Source organism: Lagenorhynchus albirostris, chromosome 13, assembly GCF_949774975.1.
Source record: "Lagenorhynchus albirostris chromosome 13, mLagAlb1.1, whole genome shotgun sequence".
In the NCBI taxonomy this organism is placed as follows: domain Eukaryota; kingdom Metazoa; phylum Chordata; class Mammalia; order Artiodactyla; family Delphinidae; genus Lagenorhynchus; species Lagenorhynchus albirostris.
In genome coordinates this window covers 8,321,947-8,349,515 of record NC_083107.1, presented here as the reverse complement: position 1 = coordinate 8,349,515, position 27,569 = coordinate 8,321,947, and the positions used below count along the sequence as shown (strand labels likewise).

General features: G+C 39.4%; 1 protein-coding gene across 1 annotated transcript in view; it reads left to right on the top strand.

The window, feature by feature from the left end:
* VWA3B (von Willebrand factor A domain containing 3B) overlaps positions 1–27,569 on the top strand; it is a 213,765-nt gene that overhangs the window by 127,788 nt on the left and 58,408 nt on the right. Inside the window, exons 15-20 of the mRNA XM_060169018.1 lie at positions 581–763; positions 9,838–9,965; positions 11,453–11,595; positions 17,904–18,020; positions 19,429–19,516; positions 19,596–19,752. Of these exons, the coding sequence (XP_060025001.1) occupies positions 581–763; positions 9,838–9,965; positions 11,453–11,595; positions 17,904–18,020; positions 19,429–19,516; positions 19,596–19,752 (816 nt within the window). The remainder of the gene's footprint in view (positions 1–580; positions 764–9,837; positions 9,966–11,452; positions 11,596–17,903; positions 18,021–19,428; positions 19,517–19,595; positions 19,753–27,569) is intronic.

Sequence of the window (27,569 nt, the reverse complement as noted above, 5' to 3'; positions counted from 1 at the left end):
GAGGATTAACTGGGATATTATTGTCCCCAGCAGAGTGCCCAGCACATGGAAGGACCCTAAGTCAATGTCTCTGTTTTCACTCTGTGGGAGACACATTGACCATGGTCTAGAAATTACTTTCTGGGAGTAGATGCTTTGGAAGCCACATGGAGATCTGGTGACCTCATTCTGTAGAATCCCAATAGCCAAGGTGTATTACCCATGACCCTAATACTTTAAGTGCTCAGAAGTATAGCCCAGCATTTTAAAAGCATGGACTTTAGGTTTAGGTGCCCTGAAATTGAGTAGTTTGGTTAGTCAAATATTTCTCCCAGATTTTTTCCCACCAAACTGTGAGCCCTCAGAGGGCAAGAGCTGAGTCATTGGTCTTCATACTCTCACTATCTGGCAATGTTTGCTTTGTTTATTGAATTGAATTTACACCTTTCCAAGAAGTCACTCTCCACTGTATACAGGATTACTATTTGAGAATTTCACTATCTAGAGCAAATACTAGGAATTTTCACGTCTTTTTTTTTTTTTTCTGTCTCTTCCTCTCTCTTTCCATCTCCCCTTTTCCCCTCAAAATTTATCATTTCAGCCACCTAAAATGGTTATAGAGCAGGCCAAATGTTTTCAGAAAGTCCCTATTTACACCATCTCCTTCTGTTACAATGATGAGATTGCAAATGGATTTTTGAAAGAGCTTGCTTCTTTGACTGGAGGAGAGTTCCATTCTTACAATTTTGGTTACAAGGATCCCTGTCCTCCAGAGGCTGTTCAGGTAAGAGCTTAATGGGCTGAGAAGAGAGTGTTCACTTATTTCAGCACTAATGGCTGGAGGCCCATGGATGAGACTTTAATTGGGAAAACAGCAACCACAAGGACACCTAAGTGGAGAAAATGAATCACTTAACAGTGAGCATACTACAAAATGTGGTCTAAGGACCACCTGAGCTAAGGCACCTGTGACAATGCAGATTCCTGGGTCCTGCTTCAGAGCTACTAAGTCAGGGTCTAGGCATAGAGGCCTAGGAATCTTAATATATTTTGTTTTTTTCTATTCTTTTTATGATGGAAAGTTTCAGACAAACACAAAAGTAGAAGAGTATATGGACCATGTACCTATCAGTCAAATTTAACAATTATCAACATTTTGCCAAACTTCAGGAATCTGTATTTTTAACAAGCATCCTGGGGGTCCATACATAAAGTGTTAACCACTGCCTGTTTACAGACATTTGTGGGAAACTTCCAAAAAATTCAGATGTTAGGGAGTTGTCTTCTGACTTCTCAGGCTATATAACCACGTGACACCTGATAAAGCAATCCATTCTAATGCACTAATGGGAGAAAGTAAATAAAATCCTATGCTCCAGTCTTCCAGTCTTGGCCTGAAGATATGCATTTCAAGAATGCCCTCGTATGGGCTTCCCTGGTGGCACAGTGGTTAAGAATCCGCCTGCCAATGCAGGAGACATGGGTTCGAGCCCTGGTTCAGGAAGATCCCCCATGCCACGGAGCAACTAAGCCCATGTGCCACAACTACTGAGCCTGTGTTCTAAAGCCTGTGAGCCACAACTGCTGAGCCCGCATGCCTACAGCCCATGCTCCGCAACAAGAGAAGCCACCGTAATGAGAAGCCCACGCACCACAACGAAAGAGTAGTCCCCGCTCGCCGCAACTAGAGAAAGCCCGCGCGCAGCAACAAAGACCCAACACAGCCAAATAAATAAATAAATAATCCTTTAAAAAAAAAAAAAAGAATGCCCTTCTAGAGAATGTGGTTTTTGTCCTACTGTCTGCTTTAAGGAGTGACAAACCAGAGTACTGATCAGTGCTTACATGTGAGGAAACTACCAGAGTCTGGGGAATGAATCATCCAAAGGAATTGGAGGGAACAGTACTCTGAGCTCACACAAGGCAGAGAATACTGACTACTTCCATCAGTCATACTGGAAAACCTCATAATCTTATGGGCATTGGGTAGAATTTAAAGAATGATCTTCTCTTAGCAGTGGGAACAACCAAGCACTGCTCCAGTTCTGTCTAGAAAATCTTAAATGCAAGACCTGAAAGGATCAGTCCATTTCCAAGGAACTTAACTGCATCTCTGAACAAACCCCAAGAATAATTATAGGAAAGCAAAAATATCCACCACTCAACAAAGTAAAATCGACAGTTTCTGACATCCAATCAAATAGTACCAGGTATGCAAAGAAGCAGGAAAATACAGGTCCATAATGAGGAGAAAAAACAAACAGAAAAAGTGAAACATGTAAAACGGACTCAGATGTTAGTACTAGAGCATGAAAACAGTTATTGTAACTGTATTTGATATGTTCAAAACGTTAGGGAGAGTCATGGAAGATACAAGTAAGACACAAATCAAGCTTCTGGAGATAAAAAAGTACCATGTATGAGATAATAAAATACATGTTAATAGGATGAACAGCAGATCAGACATTGCAGAACAAAAGATTAGTAAACTGCAAGATAGCAATAGAAATATCCAAAATGTAACATAGGAAAGAAAGAGAATTAAAACCAAAAAACCAGAAAAATAGAAAACAAGGCATCAGTGAGCTGTGGAAAAATTCAAGTAGCTTAAACATATATGAAGCAATAGTGACCAGAAATTTTACAAATTGGATTAAAACTGTAAATCCACAGATCCAAGAAACTCAGTGAATCCCAAGCACAATAAACATGAAGGAGACGACACCAGGTTACATCAGAATCAAACTTCTCAAAAACGGTGACAAAGAGAAAATTTAAAAGAAGGTGAATTATGTACAGAGGAACAAAGATAAGAATGACAGCAGATTTCTCATTAGAAACAGTGCAAGTGAAAAGAGAGTGACGTGACATTTTTAAAGTACTGAAAGAAAAACATCTGTCAGGGTAGAATCTATATGCAGAATGTATTTCAAAAAGCAAAGTTAATAAAGATATACAAAAACTGAAATAAGTCATCACTGATAAACTTGCAATACAAGAAATGTTAAAGAGAGTACTATATGTAGAAGGGAGTCATACCAGATAGAAATACAGACCTACACCAAGGCATGAAGAGCAAAGGGAATGGTAACTGCATGGGTAAATAAGTTTTTTTACCTTGTTATTTAAATCTAATTATAAATAACTGGAGGGATTTCCAGTTCCAGCAATAATGGAGTAGCCCCGTTACTCCTAGGTCCTCTGTCTTACAGCTTAAAAGCCCTGGACATAAAACAACAAACAAGCAAAGGAAGACTCTGAAAAGTAGAAAGAAGGAGGTGGAATGCCTTGGGGACCTCAGAACCTAAGGAATGACATGGCATGAGTTCTGTGGGTTTGTTATTGTCTTCCATATACCTCAGATGGGGCACTGCCAAAGCCTCCAACCTGGAATCCCTAACAGGCACAGACCCAAAAAATGACCCAAGAACAACCTATTTCCCATAGCTTAGCCAAAGACCTTTTTGGCAATACCTGCCCTACTCCAGCCATACATCAATGGGAAGACTACATCCCCTTCCCCAGGATTTCAGTGGAGCTGAACAGGGAGATGATCTTCCGTTACCACCCACCTGCTCCATGGAAGGAAGTGATGGTGCTCTGATATCCCTGTCAGGTGGTATCAGTATATCTGCCCAGAGAGCTAATATTCCAGCCCTGACATGGTGGAAGCCAGTGGCAATGCTTCTCTGCTGGGGTAGTGTGAGTGGGGCTGAATGGAAAGTTGATTCTCCAAACCCCACCAGGCAGAAGCAGGTGTGCTGCAAATCCTGCGCTAAGGTAGTATCAGAGGATTGAGAGGGAAGCTGGTCATCCATCCCGTCCCACTCTGGTAGAAGTAAGCAGTGGCCTCGTTCCCTAAGCAGGGTATTGTCCAAGGCGTCCAGTGGCAGCTGAACCACCGTCCCACCAGGCAGCGCTGAGACTTAGCAAGGCACTGTGAGATCAGGGGCATCACTGCTATTCTTCACCACAGCCTTCATGGCAGAGGGATCAGCAAGGAGCTAAGCTTCCACAAACACCCAGCATCAATGAAAATGAAAAAGTAAGTGTGGGCTGGGGATAGGTGACACTCCACTTTCCCCCATCCTTTGTGTCAGTGAGGCTTGGTGGGAAGCTGCCTCCACAACACCCACCAGCATAAGATAGTTGAGGTAGTGTGAAATAGGACTAACCCCACAGCGCTCCTCCCCCAGTGGAGAGCTGAGCCTCTACCTCTATCCAGCATCAACAAGGTCAAAGGAGGTGCGCTATGTGGGGCTACTCAGTGCTCTGTTAACCCCTACCCTTAAGAGCCTCTGTGAACAAAGTGGAGATAACTGTCCCACGAAAAGAGAGCTGGACTCCTGACTCTGGCCGCTGTGACAGTTCGCCTTGATGAAAACAGCTGAAAAAAAAAATCACCAGATACACAGGTATGCCCAAATGAAAGTGAACTTTAACTATAAAAGTTCCCAAATATATAAAACATGTACCAGAAAAACAGGTTTACTGGAGTAAGTGAGAGGACTAGCCAAAGGGACACAGCCACAAGTGGCCCCCTCTGGGAAGCCTCTTTACCCCCATGGTCCTGAGACTCCACCTCTGTACAGAGATGCCAGAGTGGGAGGGAAAAATAGGCAGGAGGGACCCAGCCCAAGCAAATGGTCCACTCCAGGAAAACCCTTTATCAATGGGTCAAAGAAAAGTTCTCAATTTGCTTAGAACTGAATGAAAACAAAAATGCACATCAAAACTATGTGGAACGCAGCTAAAACAGTGTTGGGAGTGAAATTTATAGCACTAAATGCTTATATTGGAAACAAGAAAATGTATTGAATCAACAATCTGCATTCTCACCCCAAGAAACTAGAACAAGAAGAGCAAAATAAACCCAAAGCAGTCAGAAGGAAGGAAACAATGAAGATAAGAGCATAAAATCAGTGAAATTGAAAATAGTAAAACAGTAGAGAAAATCAATGAGACAAAAAGCTGTTCCTTTGAAAAAAATTCTCAAGAATTTGATAAAACCTCTCAGAAGGCTGACAAAGACAAAGAGAGTAGACACAAAGCACTAATACCAGGAATGAAATAGGGGACATCACAGTAGATCTCACAGTCATTAAAAGATAATAAAAGGAATACAACAAACAACTTTGCATTCATAAATTTGACAACTTAGAAAAAACATGGACCACTTCCACAAAATCCACCAACTACCAAAACTCAACCAAGATAAAATGGACAATGTGAATAGCACTAAAATCATAAAAAACTGAATTTATAATTTTAAAACTTCTGAAAAAGAAATACCAAGGCTCAGATGGCTCCATGGAGAATTTTACCAAACAGTTCAAAAAATAATTAAACCAATTTATTTCAAAAAATAGGAGAGATCACTTCCTTCCTAATTCTCTTTATGAGGCCAGTATTGCCTTGACACCAAATCCAGAAGACAGTATTAAAAAAAAAAAAAAAAAAAGAAATCCACAGACCAATATACCAATGAACAACGATGCCAAAATCCTCAATAATACATTAGTAACCTGAATCCAGCAGTGTATAAAAGAATTATACATTATGACCAAGGGGGATTTTACTCAGATGTATAAGCCTGGTTTGACATTAGAAAATCAATCAATGTAATCAAGCGTATTAATTGGCTAAAGAAGAGAAATCATATGGTCGTATTATTGTGCGCAAATAGCCTTGACCAAAGCAACACCCGTTAATAATAAAAAACTCAGCAAAATAGAAACAGAGGGGAACTTCCTCAACTTACATCAACTTAATACCTGTGAGTAAAATCATACTTAATAGTGAAAGATTGAATAATTTCCTCCTAAGATCAAGAAAGTGGCAGAGGCATCCACTCTCACCACTCATATTTAACATACTACTGGAAGCTGTACCCATGGGAACAAGGCAAGAGAATAAACAAAAGGCGTACAGATCGGAAAGGAAGAAAGAGACCTGTCCCTATTTGCTCGTAACATGTTGTCTACACATAAAACCCCAAGGAGCTAAAAAACAAAGCAAAACTCCTAGAACTATTAAGTGAGTTCAGCAAGGCCACTGGTTACAAGATCAGCACACAAAATTCAATCACATTTTGAGAAGTCAAAATTAAATATTCCATATTATTTACAATTGCTCCAAAGAATATGAAATACTTAGATGTATATTTTAAAAATATGTACAGGATTTTTATGCTGAAAATTACAAAAGGCTGAAGAAAGAAATCAGAGAAAACCTAAATAAATGGACAGGCGTATACCTTGTTCATGGATTGGATGACTGAACATATTAGAGATCTATTTGATTTATAGATTTAATCCAATTCCTGTCAAAATCCCAGAAAGGTTTTTTTACAGACGTGGTCAAGCTTATTCTAAAATCTATATGGCAAGTCACAGGCCCTAGAAAACCCTACAAATCTTGAAAAAGAAGAATAAAGTGGGAGAAATAATTGCAGTATTAAGGCTTACAGTGTAGCTGCGTTAGTTAAGGCAGTATGGCTTTGGTGGAGGAACAGACACCTAGACCAATGGATAGAGTATAGAACCCAGAAGTATACCCAGCGTACCAGTAAGCCAAACTGATTTTTGACAAAGGTACAAAAGCAATTCAATGGGGGAAGGAGAGCCTTTTCAAAAAATGGTTGGAGCAATTGGACATTCACAGACAAAATAGTGAACCTCAACCTAAACCTCACCCTTCATGCAAATATTAACTCAAAATGGATTATGGACTTAAATGTAAAACATAAAACTATAAAAATTCGGGAAAGAAATATGGAAGAAAATCTCAAGGACCTTGGGCTAGGCAAAGAATTTTTAGTCTTGAGAGCAAAAGCATGATCCATAAAAGAAAAGATGGATAAATTGGACCTCATCAAAAATAAAACCTTTTGCTTTGCAAAAGACCCTGTTAACAGGATGAAGAGACACTGGGAGTGTCTGCCGTTCCCTTGGGAGAAACTGGGCGAAGAGTACATGGGATCTCTCTGTATTATTTATTACAGCTGCATGAAATCTACAGTTATTTAATTTTAAAAAGACAATTTACTGGTAAAGCAAAAAATAATCATAAATTCAACATCTAGTGATAAACTGCTCAGAAGACCCAAATTACCAAAACTCTCTCAAGAAGAAATAGATAACCTGAACAGCCTTACATCTATTTAAGAAATTGAATTTGTAGTTAAAAACCTTCATGCATAGAAGCCTCCAGGCCCAGATAGCTTTACTGCTAATTTACATCAAACATTTAAAGGAGAAAATAATATCAGTTCTACACAAACTTTTCTAGGAAAATGAAAGGAGGGAATACTTTCATATGAGACAAGCATTAACCTGATACCAAACCCTCGCAAATACAATCAGACAAGAAACTTACCGGCTAATATTCCTTACGCATACAGAAGTCGAATGCATAAGGACCAAGTTGGGTTTATCCCAGAAATGCAAGTTCTGTTTAACATTTGAAAATTGATATACAATTCACCAAATTAACATACTTTATTAAAAACCTTACAGTCATCTCAATTTATGCAGAAAAAGTTTTGACAAAATCCAACACACTTTTCTAATGAAATCTCTCTCAGCAAAATATGAACAGACTTCCTCATTCTGTTAAATGGCACTTAGGAAAAACCTACAGCTAACACCATACTCTAATAGTAAAAGATTGTACGGTTTCCCCCTCACATCAGTAAAATGACAAGGTTGTCTGCTTTCACCACTCCTATTCAACAGTGTAATGGAAAATCTAGTTAGCCCAATAAACCAGGGGGCAGGAAAACCATCCAGAATGGAAAGGATGAAGTAAAACCATCTTTATTTTCATTCAGCATGGTTATATATGTAGAAAATCCAATGGAATATACAAAAATGTTGCTGGAACTAATCATTGAATTTAGCAAGATTGTAGGATACAAGGTCAACATACAAAAATGAATTTTGTTTCTACATATTAGCAAAGAAAAATAAAAATTATCATTTACAATAGCATCAAAAATATGAAACATGTAGGGACAAATTTGTCAAAATATGTGAAAGGGCCTGTATACTGAAAACTACAAAACATTGCTGAGGGATGTATCTTGTTTACGGGTCAAAAGACATCACAGTGTTCATATGTGCGTTCTCTCTCAATTGATCTTTAGATTCATCACAATCCCAATCAAAATCTCAGCAGGTTTTTTCAATTAAAAATTGACAAACTAATTCCATGGAAACTTTGAAAAAGAAAATCAAAGTTGGAGGACTAATACTGCCTGATCTCAAGACATATAAAGCTATAGTTATCAAGACAGGGTGGTATTAGTGTAAAGATAGGTATATAGATCAGCAGAACAGAATAGCAAAACCAGAAATAGACTGACACATATGTAGACAACTGATTTTCAACAAAGATGCAAAGGCAATTCAGTGGAAAAAGGATATAGTTTTTTATTCTCCCCAAAAATGGTGTTGGAACAATTGGACAAAATAAACACAATTTCCTCCATACATCATGCCGTATTCAAAAATTAATATGATACATGGATCAAAATGATCCATGTATCATATTAATGATAATACATCATATTAATGATAAAATGATCCAAATGTAAAATCTAGGTCTTTTTCCAGGTAGAGGAGAACATATGAAAAACCCTTTGAGACACTGTGTTAGCCCCCCAACATTTTTAATAGGTTATCAAAAGCATAGTCTATATAAGAACAAACTGATAAATTTGAGTTGATCAAAATTAAAAGCTTCTCTTTAAAAAACAATGCTAAGATAATGAAAAGACCAGTTGTAGACTGGGAGAAAATGTTTTCAGATTGTGTATCTAATAAAGGACTAGTATCCAGAACATATAAAGATCTCTCAAAACTCAAAGAAACAAAAAATAAGCAAAAGATTTGGACAGACACTTCGTCAAAGAAGACATATGCATGGCAAACAAGATCATGAAAAGATGGTTAACATCATTCGTCATTAGGGAAATACACATTAACCATGATGAGATACCACTACACAGCTATCAGAATGGCTATAATTAAGACAACTGACCTCATCAAGTGTTTGCAATTATATGAAGGAACTAGAACTCTCATTCATTACTGGAGGGAATGTAAACTAGTACAACCATTCTGGAAAAGTATGATAGTTTCTTTAAAAGTTCAACATCACCAACCATTTGATCCAACCATTCCATTCCTATTTATTTACCCAAGAGAAATGAAAGCAGATGTCCATACAAAGACTTGTGCACAAATGTTCACAGCTTTAGTATTTATAATAGCCCAAACCTGGAAACTCAAACGTCCATCCACAGGTGACTAAATTTTGAATTCGGTATGTAATAGAATACTACTCAGCCGTAAAAATGAATGTACTACTGATTTATGCTACATCATGGGTGAATCTCAAAATAATTATAAAAGTAAAGCAAGCTAGACCAAAAAAGGGGTATATACTATATGAGTCCATTTAAATAAAATTCCAGAAAATTGAAACTAATATTATATAGTGACAGAAAGGAGATGAGTAGTTGGTTGGGGGAAGAGAGGTTTTGAGGCAAAGGAAAGGCAGATTTACAATGGGAAACTAGGAGGCTTTCGGGGGTAATGGATATGTTTATTGTCTTCATTTCAGTGATGACTTCACAGGTGTGACTGTCGAAACTACTCAAATGGCACACTTCACGTACATTCAGTTTATTATAATAGAAATGAATTATACCTCAATTGGGCTGTCTAAAAAAGGAATAATATAAGAACTACATGAAATTCTTTAGATTCTACTTTTCCTGATACAGTTCGTTTTCTGTTAGAAATGTTTGAAATCTGAACTCTAATCTCGTAATGCATTAACTTATTTTGGCAGAATGAAGATCTGACTCTTTTAATTAAGGAAATGGAGCAGGGACGCAGTGACCTGGAGAAGGTACAAGACCTTTACTCGGAGTCCTTGGTCATGGACTGGTGGTACAACGGAGAAAAGGATGGAGACAGGTGAGCACAGCAGAGCTCCCACTTCCCCATTGCAGGGGGTCCCCTAGGATGCTCTGCTGGATCTCTTTGCCACTTCTTTCTGCAGTGCTTTGTGAGATTTCTTTTAAAGAATCACATAGTATGATTATGTTAGGATTTTTGTTTAAGCAAAGGGAACTCATAATCTAGTAAATTAATAATGATTGGTGGACTTTCCTGGTGGCACAGTGGTTAAGAATCCGCCTGCCAATGCAGGAGACACGGGTTCGAGCCCTGGTCTGAGAAGATCCCACATGCCACGGAGTAACTAAGCCCGTGTGCCACAACTACTGAGCCTGCGCTCTAGAGCCCGCGAGCCACAGCTACCGAGCCCACGTGCCACAACTACTGAAGCCCACGCGCCTAGAGCCCGTGCTCCGCAACAAGAGAAGCCAGCGCAATGAGAAGCCTGCGCACCGCAATGAAGAGTAGCCCCAGCTCACCACAACTAGAGAAAGCCCAGGCACAGCAACAAAGACCCAACGCAGCCAAAAATAAAAATAAATAACTTAAAAATTTTTTAAATATATTAAAAAAATAATAATGATTGGCTTAGAGAGGCCACATGGTCATCCTTATATGTAGATTCTGAAACCCTTGCATGAGCCCTAAGGATGTCTCATTTCCACCCAGTGAGGACAATACCCCCCACCAACCGAAGCAGTGACGGAGCAGAGCAGGAGTGCTGTGTCACGAAGGAGATCTGACTCAGGGTCAGGAGGCCAAGGTCCAGACTTCACTCTGTGTGGCCTTGGTGGATCTCCGTATTGTCCATTGCCATGGGTCTCAGTTTCCTCATCTTTAAAATGATGGCTGTGGTGGTAGAATTTGGGATAGATGATTCCTCACGTCTTTTCCCATCCTATATTCTAATATGTTTATTTTGGGGGTTTTTGTGTTTGTTTGTTTGGTTGGTTTTGGGGGGTTTTTGGCCGTGCCACATGGCTGCCACAATCCCTGCCCAACCAGGGATTGAACCTGGGCCCTCGGCAGTGAGGGCGCAGAGTCCTAACCACTGGACCGCCAGGGTATTCCCTCTAATATGTTTCTAACTAGTAGTTCTTAAATAAAGATCAAAAGCACCCTAACACTCACTCAGAAAATGTGTCAAATCTTATTTAAATGATTTCACATTGTACACATATTCACGTGTCACAGCTTCATATGAATACCCCATCAGGAAGATGTCTTTTTATTTAAAAGAGTGATAGCAACTGACTGAGCGACTGCACTTAGTCACATAGCTGGGAAGGAACAGAGCTGTGGTGTGAGCCAGGGCTGGGCTCCTGTCCACTCTTCTGCGGGGGCAGAGATAAATGACTCTTCTTATTTTAACCAAATATAAGGGGAGCGGCTCTTGCAGCATTCAACACGATTGTATTGATCTAACTCTGCCTTCTTGATTGAAATTTTGTTTCCCCCTCCTTTTTTTTTTTTCATCTTCTTTGTCTACTTTTTATCTAAAACAGGCATCAAAAAGAAATCTGTTCCATTGTTTCAACCCCAGAAAAATGTGCAAAATCTCACGCTGATGTCGAATCAACACGAATGTCGAAAGTACCAGAGGACCTGTCAAGTCAAAAGATTCAGAAAAAGAAAGTACTCCACGCAGGTATCAGTGAACAAAATGGTTTGACTCTCATTACCAGTTTTCCTTGAATGCAAGAAGGTAGAATAAAACTAAAGCCCCATAATATTTTAAAAGAAGCCTAAACCTGTGTTTTTTAAATTGAAGTTTTTATAGCAGTGATTATACATTCACATGCAGTTATGAGAAATAATACAGAGAGCTCCCGTATATCTGCTCTTCACCCAGCTTCCCCCAATGGTAACATCTTGAAAAAATAGTACAATTTTGCAACCATAAGATCGACATTGATACAATCCACGATCTTACTCAGATTGCCCCAGTTTTACATGTGTTCATTTATGTGTGTGTGTGTGTACTTCTATAGGATTTTATCATACATGGTTTCATATTTCCACCATCACAGTCAAGCTACAGAACATCTCCATCACCACAAGAATCCCTGGCATTGCTCTTTTATAACCATGGCCATCTCCCTCCAACACCCTTTCCCAATTCTTGGGAACCACTAAGTTCTCCATTTCTAAAATGTTGTCATTTCAAAAATGTTATATAAAATGGAATTATACAGCACATAACCTCTGGGTTTTGGCTTTTTTCACTCAACGTATTTTCCTTGGGATTCATCCAGATTTTTGGCAGGTATCAACAGTTCAATCCTTTTCATTACAGAGTAGTAGCCTGTGATATGGATGTACCAGAGTTGGTTTAACCATTCATCTGTTGAAGGACATCTGGGTTGTTTCCAGTTTGGGGCTATCAGGAATACAGCAGTTATAAACATTTTTGTACAGGTTTTATGTGAACATAATTTTTCATTTCTTTAAGATAAAGCCCAAGGGTGCCATTGCTGAGTCATATGGTATTGAATGTTTAGTTTTATAAGAAACTGCCAGACTACTTGCTGGAGTGGCTGTGCCGTTTTAAATTATCACAGCAAAGAATGAGTGATTCAGTTTCTCCACATTCTCGCCAAAACTTGGTATTGATTGTCGCTCTTTTCTATTTTAACTCTTCTGATAGGTGTGTAACATCTCACGGTGGTTTTTACTTGCATTTCCCTAATGGCTAGTGATATTGAACATCTTTTTATGTGCTCATTCACAATATATCCTCTTCAGTGAAATAGATATCCTCTTCCATATATCCTTTTCAGTGGAATGTCTGTGCCCATGTGCTTTGCCCATTTTCTATGTGGATCGATTTGTTTTTTATTGGTGAATTTTGAGAGTTCTTCATGTATTCTAGACACTAGGTCTTTATCAGATCAGTCGTTTGCAAATGTTTTCTCCCAGTCTGTAGCTTGTCTTTTCATCCTCTACTTAGGGTCTTTGGCCAGGCAAAAGCTTTTAATTTTGATAAGATCCAATTTATCAGTCTTTCCTTTATGGATCATCGTTTTGGTGTCAAACCTAAGAACTCTTTCCCTAGCCCTAATTCTTGAAGATTAGCTTTTATGTTTTTTCCTACAGATTTTGTAGGTTTATATTTTACATTTAAGTCCATGATTCACTTGAGTTAATTTTTGTATAAGGTGTGAGTTTTAGATCAAGGTTTTTTATGTTTGTTTGTTGTTTGGCCTATAGATGTTGCTTCAGCAGCATTTGTTGAAAAGGCTATACTTACTCCATTGAATTAATTTTGCACCTTTGCCAAAGATCATCTGGGCATATCTGCGTGGGTTAAAGCTAGACTGTATGTTCTGTTTCAGTGATCTATGTGTACATCTCTCCACGTAGATCACTGATCAATGTCTTCATTAATGTAGCTACAAGGTAAGCTTTAATATCAGATACAGTGATTCTTCCAAATTTATTTTTCTTCTGCAAAATTATTTTAGCTATTCTAGGGCCTGAAATTTCTGCTTAAATTTTAGAATATGTTTGTCTCTGTTTACTAAAAACCCTCTCAGATTTTGATAGGAATTGCATTAAACCTGTAGATCAATTTGGGAACAACTGACATCTCCACAATGTTGATTCATCCAGCCTCTGAATGTGGCATGACCCATGAACATGACCCCTGACCATGACCACGTATTTAAATCTTCTTTGATGTCTTACAAGCAGCATTTTGTAATTTTCAGTTTACACATCCTGTACATATTTTGTTAAGTATATACCTAATTATTTCATTTGAGTATTTTGAACAATTAAAAATGGTATTGGTTTTTTAATATAGGTTGCTGTATGTTCATTGTTAGTGTATCAACATGTGATTGATTTTGTGTGTTGATCCCATAATGAACAACCTTACAGAACTCACTTAATGGCGCTAGGAGTTTTTTGGGTTTTGTGGGTGGTTTTTTTAAAATTTTGGTGTGTGTGTGTGAATTCCTCACTGTTTTCACATGTACAATATGTTATCTGCAAATTTGGACAGTTTTATCTTCTTTTCCAGTCTTTCTGGCTTTATCTCTTTTTCTTGCCTTGTTGGCAGAAGCTAGAACTTCCAGCACTATGTTTAATAAGGGTGATGAGAGTGGGCATCCTTGCCTTTATCCTGGTCTTAAGGGGGAAAGATATTCAATCTTTCCCCAGTAACTATGATTTTAGCTGTAGGTTTATTGTAGATATTCTTTATCAAGTTGAGGAAGTTCCCCTCATTCCCAGTTTTCTGAGAGTTTTTATCATGAGCTGGTGCGGGATTTTGTCAAATGCTCTTTCTGTGTCAAATGATATATCATATGGTTTTTCTTCTTTAGTCTATTGATATGATGGTGGATTACATCGATTGCTTCAAATGTTGAAGCAGCCTTGTATGTCTGGAATATCTTCCACTTGGCCTTAGTGTTTATTTGCAGTGCTTTTGAGTGTAACTCTTTGTATGGTTTCTCTGGGTATAGCAGCACATAAACATGACTTATAACACTCTTCTGGTATCAACATTTTACCACTTTTTGTGGGTGTGGACATCTTACTTCAATTTAGGTTTCTTTGCCTTCCCCAGTTTTAAATATCATTGTCTTGAGTATCAGGTGATGCTACAATTTTTATTTAAATCATCAAATATGATTTCTAAATCTCAAGAGGAAAGGATAATCTATTGTATTTACCATATTTTTGCTCTCTTTTGCTCTTTCTTCCTTCCTGATTCTCCAGAGTTCCCTCTTTTATCATTTCCTGTCTGTTTGAGGAACTTCCTGTGTTCAGTCTTTAAAGGTAGGTCTGCTAGCCACAATTATTTTTTATTTTTTCCTTGTCTAGGAATGTTTTTATTTTCTCTTCATTCCTGAAGGACATTTTTGCCATATTCAGAATTTGCAGTTGATTGTTCTTTCCTGTCTGTAGTTGAAAAACATAGTGCCTCTTCCTTGGGCTCCTACTTTTTAAATGTGAAATTTGCTGTTGCTCAAACTGGTGCTTCCCTCTAGGTACTGGGTCCTTTCTCTCTGGCTTGCTTTAAAAATTTTTTCTTTGTCTCGAATTTTCAGTGTTGAACTATAACGCATCTTGGCATGGATTTCCTTGGCTTTACTCTGTTTGGGGTTTGCACAGCTTCTTGATTTGTCTGTTGTATCTTTCACCAAATTGGGGAAGTTTTCATCTATTACTTCTTCAAATGGTCTCTCAGTCCCACTTTTTTCCTCCCTGTCTTGGGACTCTGATACTATGAATGTTGGGTATTTTGCTATTACCCTACAGGTCCCTCAGGCTCTGTCTATCTTTTCTTATTGTATTTGCTCTCTGTTGTTAAAATTGGCTGAATTCTATTTTTACGTCCCCAGAGTTCTCTGATACTGCCGCCCTCTGCCATTTTCAGTCTACTACTGAGCTCATCCAACAAATTTTTTTTATTTCTCATATTTTATTTTTCAGTTCTACAATTTCCACTTGGAAACTTTTATAACTTCAGTTTCTTAGCTGAGATTTTCTATTTGTTTATTTGTTTCAAGAGAAATTGTAATTAATTGCTGAAGCATGTTTCTGACAGGCTTTGAGATCCTTGTCAGGTAGTTCCAGCTTCTGACTCATCATGGTATTGGCATCATTTGATTGTTTTTTCTCCATCAAGGTGTGATTTTCTTTATTCCTGATATGATGGGTGATTTTTTTTTACAGTATCCTGAATGTTTTGTCTATTATGTTAGGGACGCTGGATGCTGTGTAAATCTTTTATTTTAGGAAGCAGTTGTCCTGTTTAAAGTTAGCCCATAGGTCATGGCCTGCTCTTGTGGGTTGTGGTTCCGGTGGTAATTTCATTTTCACAGCCTTTGTGGTGTTACTTCGGTGCTTGGTTTCCTGGTGTCACTGGGGCTCCTACTGGTGCTGCCTGAGGGAGCAGAGGAGTATCCCAGGCCAGGATGCTAGATGCTTCTCAGTGGAGGAAGGTTGTGGTGGCTTCCCCTGCCACACACACACTGTCTCTTGCGTGTCCCCATGCCTCTGGGCAGGAGAAGAGAGCCTCAACCCTGCAGGGACCAAGAGGCATTGGCTGAAGCTTGGTCCCTCTTGCATGATCTGTCCATTTGCCCTGGTGTCTCTGTCTTAAGGCCATGGGGACAAAGAGGATTCCCATACTGGGCCACTTGTGCGGCAGCATCCCTTGTGCCAGCCCTGCCTGCCCACTCCAGTGCACGTGGCTTCTGCCCGACATGCTGCTCGCCGCTCATCCTGCACATCTTAATGGCCTTTGGTCATTTGTACCACGTCACTTAGATTTGGCATCATTGCTGTTGGTAGACATCCCTGTGCTGAGTTTTTATTCTGTTTCAGTTTTTAATTTAGAAGAGTGATGAAATGTGGTGACTGACTGTACAGAGCTGGGGGAGTAGTTAAATGCTTGAATCCACTGCCAGATCAACATACTTTTACTCCTTATTTTCAAAGTTTGGGAATAGTACAGTTGTTATGTTTGGGGACTTCGGGAGCTAAATTTCATTTTCACTTGGACACACCTCTTGTGTTTGCCCAGCGAGTTTGATCGAGGTGGCCTGCCGGTGTGGTCAGGGCAGGAGTTCAGCTCTCGTATGTGGGTCATTCATCTCCTTTGCTCACAGACATGGCTCCTGAGAAAATGTATCCTCCTTAATTCCTTGTTACAGAGGCAACCAAAACAGGAATCACCCTGTTTGTTGCCTAGGAAAACAAATAACACATAGCACACTCCTAACTCCATGCGTGGAGACCCTTGTGTTATCTTCCTGTGCAAAAGATAGACAAGGCAGGGCTTCCCTGGTGGCGCAGTGGTTGGGAGTCCGCCTGCCGATGCAGGAGACACGGGTTGGTGCCCCGGTCCGGGAAGATCCCACATGCCGCGGAGCGGCTGGGCCCGTGAGCCATGGCCGCTGAGCCTGCGCGTCCGGAGCCTGTGCTCCGCAGCGGGACAGGCCACAGCAGTGAGAGGCCCGCGTACCACAAAAGAAAAAAAAAAAAAAAGATAGTGCAGATTATTAGCTAATGTTCACTCTAATTGTCTAATTTCTTGTAAGAGAGGGTAAGTCCCTTCTTGTCGAAAATAGGACGCATTTCATTTATGAATACTACATAATGCCTTGGTACTATAGAAGGCATCCAGGTCGTGAAGTACAGAACACATTTACAGTTAGTCTGGTTTCTGTGACCACGTGGGAAAAGTAATCAGCATGTCTTGGTACAAACTTATTATCCTCTAAAGCACACAGATTCAATGTCAGAATTTGATAAGTGTCTACTTGCTAGTTGAAAGGACCCAACAGAGGGTAGAAAATCATATAAATAAAGGCTTAGACAGCAACTGTGGTCAGCAGAGTTTATAAAGTGAACTACAGAGATGTCCCGCTCTAAACCCTGCAAGCTGTGAGTGTGATGGGGCATCACTCCCACGATTCTGGGAGTGATAAGAGTGTTACGTGACCTCGGCCAGGTTCTCTAGGAGAGCCCAGTGTACTCACGTGAGCCCCTGAAAGCAGGGTCTTTTACCAGCTGGTGGCAGAAGAGGAAGTCAGAGAGATTTGGGGCAGGAGGGGCATCGGTGTGCCATTGTTGGCCTGAAGATAGAGGGGGCCCATGAGTAGGAATGGGGGTGCTTAAGGAGCTGAGACAGGCCCCCAGCTGACAGCCAGCAAGGATGTGGGACCTCAGTCCTGCAACTGCAAGGAAATAAGTTCTGCCAACAACCTGAATGAGCTCGGAAAGAGATTTCTCTCCAAGAGGGGCAGAGTTTGAACTCAGATGAGTGGAACAAGCCATTACCGCAGCATTTACTTGGTGGCAGTACTGTCCCCCTGAGGGTTGGGAGACTGAACCTGCTTTCTTTTTAAAGGATCCAAGAATGTAGTTGCATCTCATGAAATACCTCCTTCCAACCCACATTCCTTTAACCTTTAACCCTTCTCCCTGTGGTACCCACAGAACCAACCAAAACCAGCCTACTCAGGAGCCAGCTGTCCACTCTCAGGAGCTCAGCTTGCAGTGAGAGGAAGGACGGCCTTTCCAATTCCAGCAGCTGGAACACTCCAAGCGACAGAGGCAAGCCAGCAAGGGTCTCTAGGTCAGGAAGCCCAGGGTGGTCTCCTCTCCCCAGTGTGTCTGCTCCTGAAAGAGCTGGGTAGAGGTACTTTGGGGGGAAAACAAATCATTTTTAAGTGAGTCCAGAGAGCTTCCTCTTCAAAGGACTCCCTTGTAAATCAGGTCGTCTTGCTTTAGTGAACTGGATTTTCTTAGGGTCAGACTTGCATATATGGTGCCTGGGTGTTTAATACACCCGTGGCTCGTACAACCGCGGCACTAGTGGTGATGCTTGCTGTCACTGCGTGGTTTGAACTTGAAAACCTAGTACTCCATAGCTGGTTTATTTTCTTCCCCTCATTCACAGGTGGCGCCATCCGGCAAGCCCCTCTCCGATCCGCACTGTCAGCCTTTTGGGGGCTAAATGTGAGGAAAACGAGACTTTTCCACTCAATTGTTATGACTACTGATAATGTCATTGTTCTTAAAATAGTAAATTTTAAGAATAAATTTCCTAAAAGTTTAATTCTTGTAGCACTTCTCCCTATCTTTCAAAGAGTTGATAAATAATAAATCCCCAGCTAAACACACACATCCACACAAGCCCCTAAGTAGTAGGAAGCGCCTGAGGGACAAATTTACACCTGTTGTTACTGAGCCATAGCTTAATCAAACCTTGTGTTCTTCAGGGCTGATCGTGTGATGCCTTTTCCTCTGTTTCAGTTAACCTGCCCTATCTCCTAAATCTGCTACGTGCACAGTCCTTTAAGGGGCTTATCCCATGATGATCGGGATATGATTTCTTAGGCATTTAACTAGCTCACTCCCAAACACCCCTTCTTTCTACATGCTGCTGATTCAACTAGCTCATATCCCTTTTCATTTATGAATCCAAGATTCTATAAGGATATACATTAAAAACTCCAAATAATAATTTGAAAATGTGAACTTATAACTAAACAGGACCTAGTAGGGATTTTGGGTTTCTGCACAGAGCTGAGGAATTACAGCATAAACTATCGAAACCTGAAACGTTGAACAAGGCTCTCCTGTGTAATTTGGGGGAAGTCTAATGAGGGCCACATTGAACAATTATTGGTTCATGGTATTCTTACTTGACATTTTAAAAATATGTTTTCTGGAGAATGAGTTTGTCTCATCCTTTTATGGAGAGAGATCTCAATGGGTATGGGGTGAGATAGATTAGCAAAGCAATGAGAGTACCCTATTTACTCTTGCATTGGTCTTTAGCATCCATTGCAAATGAATCTTGCCTAGAACCCCCTCTGACAGATCAGTTCTGGGAAAAATAGTCCGTTTATTAGCCCTCAGTCACAACTGAACTCAGAGATAAGTGTGATCCTTTTGCATTTTTGATATAAACCCCATATATGAGGAAATTATACAGCTGCCATTTCCCTTTCCACAGAAATGGGCATCCTGCTGACAAATGAGTTTCCAGATGACAAGTCATTAGAAAGATTGACTCGAGAAGGAACCCAAGTTTATGACCAAGAGTGAGTAATTTTACTGGGACAGTTTTGTTGTGTTTTTGTTTGATACAAGTTTTAAAAGGTCACAGTCTCGTGTTCTTAGTTCTGCAGGAATGTCTTCAGCAAACTGGCTCAAGATCCATGGCTTGGTGGCCAAGAAGCTCACCATCATGGATGCTTTGTCCATGACTGCCATCCCTCACAGTCCCACCTACGTCCCCATTCTGGACAAGCATGTCGTTTCCAAGGTCTTTGATGAGGTAAAACTGATTTTCTATATGTCCCTGCTTGATGTAGTTTTCATTTCCTGCCTAAATAAAGAGTAGTTCACTTGACGTCTTGTACAGTTGTCACAGAAATGTATTTCAGCAATTGGGAAAAAATTATTTGCAAAGGCAGTAAAAAGGAGAGAGAGAAGCTCTTAAGCATTTTTGCTTCTAAGCTGAGAAGAACAATTTCTTCTTTGTTGGGTTGGCAGTTCATGGCTCGTTGCTGATGGGTGGCATTGTGGAGCTGCAGAAATGTCTGAAAAGCCTCTAGGTCAGAGTCTTGAGTCACGAGTGAATATCAGTCTGTATCAAAGGACAGGGAGCGCTTGTGAGAGATTTTGCCCATCCTTTGCTTACCTTCTGTTCCTAAATACAGTGGCATCTTTTCCATCCTAAAAGTCTCCAAAGGAAAACGTCAGAAAGAGGGAGGGAGAGAGACACAGGGACAGAGATGCAGAAAAAGAGAGGGATTGAGAGAGAGGATCGGGAGTGAGCCAGAGCACAAGAGCCATGAGAAAGTGAGAGTCACGTCCTGGCAGGAGAAAAAGAGCTTCCGGTAGGAGGGCGCAAGTTGGGGTTAACTGTGGAGGAAAGCCAAGCACTGTAAAGTTTGCCTTGAATTGGGCAACTGGAAGGTCCTTGCCCTACGCAAGAACGGATCCAGTGGAGCAGCCAGATTGCACAGAGATGAGGAACACAAGAAAAACAAGAATAGGAAGATTGAACCCTGGTGCTTCCCGGCAAATATGCAGCAACTCATGATTTAAATAGGAATGTATCAAGCTTTACGGTCAGTAAATTGAAATAATATCCTTAAAAGACCTTATCTCATGCTGAAATTTTGCAGAGGGTATATAGGAAATTTGGGATTTGCTTCCAAATAATCTGGATGGTGGGAGTAGTTGGGGGAAGGGAGGAGTAGATAAAGCATGATTGGCCATGAGCTGATAATTGTTAAATTTGGATAGTAAGAATATTGAGTTGGGGGAGGGTCATTCTACTATTCTCTCTGCTTTTTTACGTATTTGGAAGTTTCCATAGTAAAAAGTTGAGAAAAAGCAAAGGCAGGAAAATTAAAAAAAAAAAAAAAAGGCTTTATCTAACTGGTCTCGCAGTAGCTGAAATTTGATGTATTTGGAAGAAGCAGATGAATTGGTGGACTTTTTCTGTTAGTCACATTTAAGAGATTATACCCATGGAGTTGGATATGCATCCTGATTTGACATGACCAGCAGTTCTTGCTCTGGAGGTTGGGTATATGACCCCTTAGGCTGGGTTCCTGATGACTTTGCCTCAAGGTGAGCGGTCCTATCCCTGGCTGTGACCTTGTGACTGGAAGATTCTACTTCTACCTTCAGTGAACTCTAACCTGATGAGATTACTCAGATACCAACTTATCATTTGAATCTGACTTCTTCCAAAAGCAAGAGAGAGAATGCTGATTTATTCCTTCTAGGAAGTTTGTTGACAGCTTCTCATATTCTGTGCACTTATTTTATTACTATTCTTGAGTTCTGTTTGAAAGAAAATATATTTGGTGAACTATCCGTGGAAATAGAATTTTCTGGTACTTATCATGTCTCCTTCTAAGCCTCCCAACAACCTGAGATACATTGAAAAGTAAATACTCAAAAAACAAATATGAGAAGGTAGGAAAGCAAGCACATAAAATCAAAGGGAAGATTTATAGATTGAATACCTAAAAATGTTATTTTGCATTAAAAACATATAACTAAAATGAAGGCAAATCTCAGAAAAATATTTTTAACGTATACAACAAAGAGTTACAGGAGTAATATGTTAAATGTGTGTTTGCATGTGTGTATCCATGTAAGTTAGCACATGCATATGGTGTGTGTGTGTGTATAAATCAGGGTTCAGTATACACACAAAAATTCACATGCACCCATACCATAAAGGAATAAGAAAATGATAAATATCCCAGTGGAAAATCTAGGGGAAAAAGTTTAAAAATAAGAAGTCAAAAACCACATAGAAAAATATTTCTTGCTGGTAACCAAATAAATGCATTTTTGAAAAAATGCAAATTAAAAAAAATTAGACAACTTCCCCCCATCATCAAATGTGTAAGGTTAAAAAATACTAATAAACAGTCGTGGTGAAAATAGGATGGAATTAGAACTTTTACATCCTGCTGGGGGGAGTATAAGTTGGTATAACCTTGGCAATATGTTCAGAGGTGTTCAGGGCTTACAACTCTTCCTCCAGCAAATCCATATGTAGATATTCCATCTACAGAAGGAAATAATCAGAAATACTGAAGAATATATTCAGAGAATAATTATTGCTGCCTTATATCTAACAATGAGAAAATTGAAAACGACCTAAATATCCAATAAATACACCCATATGATTGAATGTCATACGTTCATTAAATATCATGTTTCTGAAGAATAAGTAATGACATGGGGAGAAGTTCTCAATACAATGCTAAATGAAAAAATCAGGGTACAAAACCGCATAGATAGAACATTAATTTGGTTACATATGTGTATGATGTAGACATAGCACTCTTTGTCTCTCCCTTTTCTCTTTTACCAAAATGTTACTAGTGTTTATCTGAGGGGTGAGATTATTGGAGATCTGGGGGTTTGTTTATATAATTTTTAGTTTTTGTTGTAGTTCTTTCAACTCTGAACATACATTAATGATATGCTGAGAAAAAAAAAGTTAAGAAAAACAGACCTAAAACAAGAGATAAAATAGTTTAAATGCAAAGGACACTTGATTTTTAATTAATTTATTGGTTTATTTTTGTTTGATGAGTAATATATGAGTACATTCTTGTATAGAATGACCATTTAGAAGTCTTTAGAGGAAAATGTCAAAGTTTCTCTCTCCACCAACCTCATTTATGAAGGAAACACTCTGAATAGTTTGGTGAATATCCTGCTAATCCTTTTCAACACACACACACACACACACACACACACACACACACACATATGAATACATTACATATATTTTTACACATACACATAACAATTTTAATATACAAAACAGTTTTAATAAGGTAATACCATATGGATTTGCTATTTTATCTTTTAAAAACCTATGTCTTAGAGACTTTTCTCTGTGCGTAGATATGGGTCTATCTCATTTTTGTTAGTTGCAAATTTCTTCCCCATTGTTAATGGACATTTACATTGTGTCCTTCCTCCCCCTATTACAAACAATCCTGTAATGGATTTCCTTGCACAGAGACTTCTGGGCACCTCTACAAGTCTGTCTTTGTGATAGATGGATTGCTGGACCCAAAGGATGTGTACATTTAAATATTTGACAGATTAAACCAAATCACCCTCCAGATAGATTCTATATTTCCACTAGTTTATATTCAGAAAGACAGCCATTTTCCTAAGAGGAACTGTATATCATACTTGTTGATAAGCATTAGTTCTACAAGTATAGAGATACTTTGAAAACCCTAAAAATAGTGTGCAGACCTTAGTGTGCAGGTATCTTATTCAACTTGTCCTCTCCTCATATTTAGAAGAAATAAACATAGTAACTCACTGCAGCACTTTGAAATTTGCTCTCCAGGCTGTATGCAATGTATCTGGACTCTGGGGATAATAATATACCTACTCTGAGACTGTTATACTGTGTATAGTATAGTGAATATATATAGTATAGGTATATATATATAGTATAAAAAGAAGTAATGCATATAATGGGCTGCAAGCACTGAATGAACGTTGGCTTTTTTTTGCTTTTTTTTTTTTTTTTTTTTTGCAGTACGCAGGCCTCTCACTGCTGTGGCCTCTCCTGCTGCGGAGCACAGGCTCCGGACGCGCAGGCTCAGCGGCCATGGCTCACGGACCCAGCCGCTCCGCGGCACGTGGGATCCTCCCGGACCGGGGCACGAACCCGCGTCCCCTGCATCGGCAGGCAGACTCTCAACCACTGCGCCACCAGGGAAGCCCAAACGTTGGCTTTTATTATAAAAATATTCAATAAATATTACATTGCCTACCGTATGCAGGCTCTGAACTGGGCTAGACTACAGCCTACCGAATCACAACTTACAATCTCATGGAGGAACTAGCAATTAAAATAAGAAGTTCTAGTTAAATGTGATGAGTGGGAAGAGCAGAGTGGAGATGCCAGAGAGGCCCCTAACCACCTTGAGTTGGCAGAGGGCGCTTTGGACCTGGCCTGGGAAGTTCAGACCTGGGGGATCTGATCAGACCAGGTTTGGACCTAGGGGAGGAGGAGTTACGAGGGTGATGAGGTGGAGGGGAGTGAGGAGTGACCTAGGGGGAAGTCTAAGGGTCAGAGGACGTTTGTCGTTCCAAAGAAAGTTTAGTGCAACTGGAGGAAGGTGTGAAAGCTGGTGAAGGTCGAGTTAAGGATTTTCTGAAGGTCATCCTGAGGGAAGCCAAAGGGTTTTTAGCAGAGGACAGAGAAGATCAGGTTTGGTCTTTGGCTACTATGTGGAAAAGGGTTGTAGAGGTTCAAGGCTGGAACGAAGCAGGGCAGTCAGGAGGCAAGGTCTAGGTGGCTGTGACCCAGGTGACAATGCTGAGGATGGATCCAAGGCTCTATATAAAGTCAAGTCGACAGGACTAAACCACATGGGGCTGAGAGAGAGAAAAATGTTGAGTGACTTCCAAGAAGGAAAAAATGGAAGAGTAGTGAGGGTCCTGTTTTTCTGGAGAACCTGTCTTCTGACTCCAGAAAGCAAAGCCAAGGGAAGAGGCTGTATATTTTTTCACGTGCATTCCACCATGGGCACCTGTGCTCGTGCCTTCTGTGGCTTTGTAAATTCTCATCACAAGCCTGTGGGTACGTAGCACACGACATGCTCTCCCCCCTGCATTATTGCTCATAAGAGCAAGAATCATGATGATGAAGGAAATATACTGCAATAAATTTCCATTTCACCCTCAAAGCCCACTTAACATCTTTTATTTAATATATTCTCTGATGGAAAGAATGGGAAAACAGTGATCGAAAAATATAATCCCACTGAGTGAGATACATAGCTTTTTGAGATTTGGACCTAACAGTTTTTTGAAAAAGTAGACTGGAGCTGAAAAGGAGACGTGAATCTTAACCCACTTCACTGAGAATTGTAATTGCCTTTTACTCCTGTGTTCTGTGTGCAGCCACGTCTGTCTGGGTAGAATCGTAAAGCAGCATTTGGCTTTATCCCCGGCTACTTGTTTCATTCATGACTTATGTATGGGCTGTTTCTTCTTCTGGAACACAATGCTATTTTGGTTTTCATGTTTCTTGGGCCAGCATCAAGTCTGTCACCTTGGAAATGAAGTGTTGAGCAGGGAGGTTGCCCTGGCAACTCTTCATTACAAGATGCTAACTGGCACTTTCAGTGGACCAGATAAATTTAATCTTAGCTCTTTCAAAAAGATTAATTCATCACCAAGTCATATACAGAGTAAAACTGCTTTAGGTATTTGATGAATCTGGAATTTAAAAAAGCTCTTCATTGCCAATGCCTTTGAAAAAAAAAAGAAACAATTTGGGAACATTAGTTTGCATCGTTGAAAAGTCCACTACATCACCACCACCACCATCATCATCATCATGTCTTACCAGCACCGCATCAAGGCTTCCTGCTTTGCCCTAATCTGGGTTCAGCACATAGCTTTGTGATCAGGTAGCCTGGGCCTGCACCCCAGCTCTGTCACTGACTCCCGATGGGTCATGGCAAAGGTCCCTAATCTGGTACGTGGTGAGCCCTCAGACTAGGTTTTGAGAAAAACATTTGATCTCATCAAAGTATCTGATGGAAAATTTAGACCAACATAGTGAGGTGGCTTTTTATCTCATCATTTAGCTGACGAGGAATGTTAGGGATGCTGCTAAGGGCATGGCATCTTGTTGCTTTCAAATATAATAGCAATGAAAACGATACTGATAGAAAAGTTTATTTTAATTAAAAAATCTAGAAGGACAGTTAATACAAAAGCTATACGTATTCATTGTGTAGAAAAATTAGAAACTACAGATAAGTAGAAAAGAAACAATAGAATATAATTCCTCGCATATGAATTGTTTGGTGGTTATCTGGCCAAAGCTTTTTCACTACATATATAGCCTTTGTTGTTTTTGTTTTACCAAAATGAAGTTGAACTAAAGATACTCTGTGCCTTGATTTTTACTCAACAGTCTATTTCAAATATTATTGCATGCCAGCAAATACTCATTTACTATACCAATTAAAATGCTAGTGACCTCACTAGCAATTTAATTGAAATTTATATTAAAATTTTTTTTTATTTTCTAAAAATTTAGATTGAAATTTGTGAGATATAACCTACACTGTAGTAAGCAACATATTTTCATGGGTTTATGAATGATCTGATTGACACTTCTCTTTCCCAGTTCACTTTGTAGCCCCACCTTCAATTTGTTCTGTGGAGCCTGGAGATGTTTCTGTTTAAGCAGAGGTTTAAGCATCAGCACTCAGCAGTTTGCACAACTATAAGGTCACTGCACTGTGTTCAGGGTCAGCCACGTGGGATTTGCACAGCCTTTGCATTTTCATTACTCACATCCAATCAGACCCCTCCTTGGCCAGTCTGACAGCAGGCTCTGGGATATTTATTGGAAGAAATGATTTAGTTGAAAAACAGTGAAGTTGGTGAATTCAGTTAGTGTTGAGTGATGAATATATAAACACCAGTTTACACTGTTTTCTCATTTTCAAAATGTTGTGGGATGGCTTACAAACACAGCCAGAATGTTGTCAGGTAGAATTCTTCCTGTACTACTTTAACAGCTAATAACTGTGTGTACAGTTCCGTATCCCCCTTTCCTCATTTAGCATATCTTATGAACATATTTCCCTGTAATGGCCAATTTTGGATGAATTTTAATGGTTGTGCTAATATTCAATAACATGAATTACTACAATTAATTGAACTATTCCCCCCATTATTGGGCAGTTTACTTGGAATTTTAAGAGTGCCTATTTTCCTACATCTTTGCTGTCACTTAGAGCAGTAACATTAAAACAAACAAACAAAAAACACCTGCCAATTGCTAAGTGAAAATGGCATTCAATTTTAATTTTTTTCTTTTATTGTTTGAGAATAGTTTTCTCGTGTAAGCTAAATATATCTCTTAAAATCTTGGTTACATCATTAACCTTCTTGGCAAACACCTCTTTTAAAATAGCAAAGGTACGCTCATCTCGTGCCTCAATGACCGAGAACTCAAATTTGGTAGACTCCAAACACAGTATTTTATAATAGAGATAAACTTCTAAAAATGTTGGGGCCTCAGCCATTATTTGAATTTATATAATTTTAGTCTTTTACGTATTCAGTAAGTGGTTACTTTGTACATGCATTGTGCTAGAAACTAATATTTTTTAAAGGAATAAAAAACTAGAGTTCAGTGGAGAGGAAAACCAAATGACAAAACTGCATTTCAATGTATACATCTATAGAGGGATTGAATGAGAAAATATATAGATTGCCTAGTACTTGGCAAAGAGTAAGAGATAAACACTATTATCATGTTTTTTAATTTTTATTTTATTGTTATTTTTTACACAGCAGGTTCTTATTAGGTATCTATTTTACACATATGAATGTATACATGTCAATCCCAATCTCCCAGTTCATCCCACTGCCACCACCCCCAAAACCCCGCTTTCCCCCCTTGGTGTCCATACGTTTGTTCTCTACATCTGTGTCTCTATTTCTGCTTTGCAAACCAGTTCCTCTGTACCATTTTTCTAGATTCCACATATATGCATTAATATATGATAATTGTTTTTCTCTTTCTGACTTACTTCATTCTGTATGACAGTC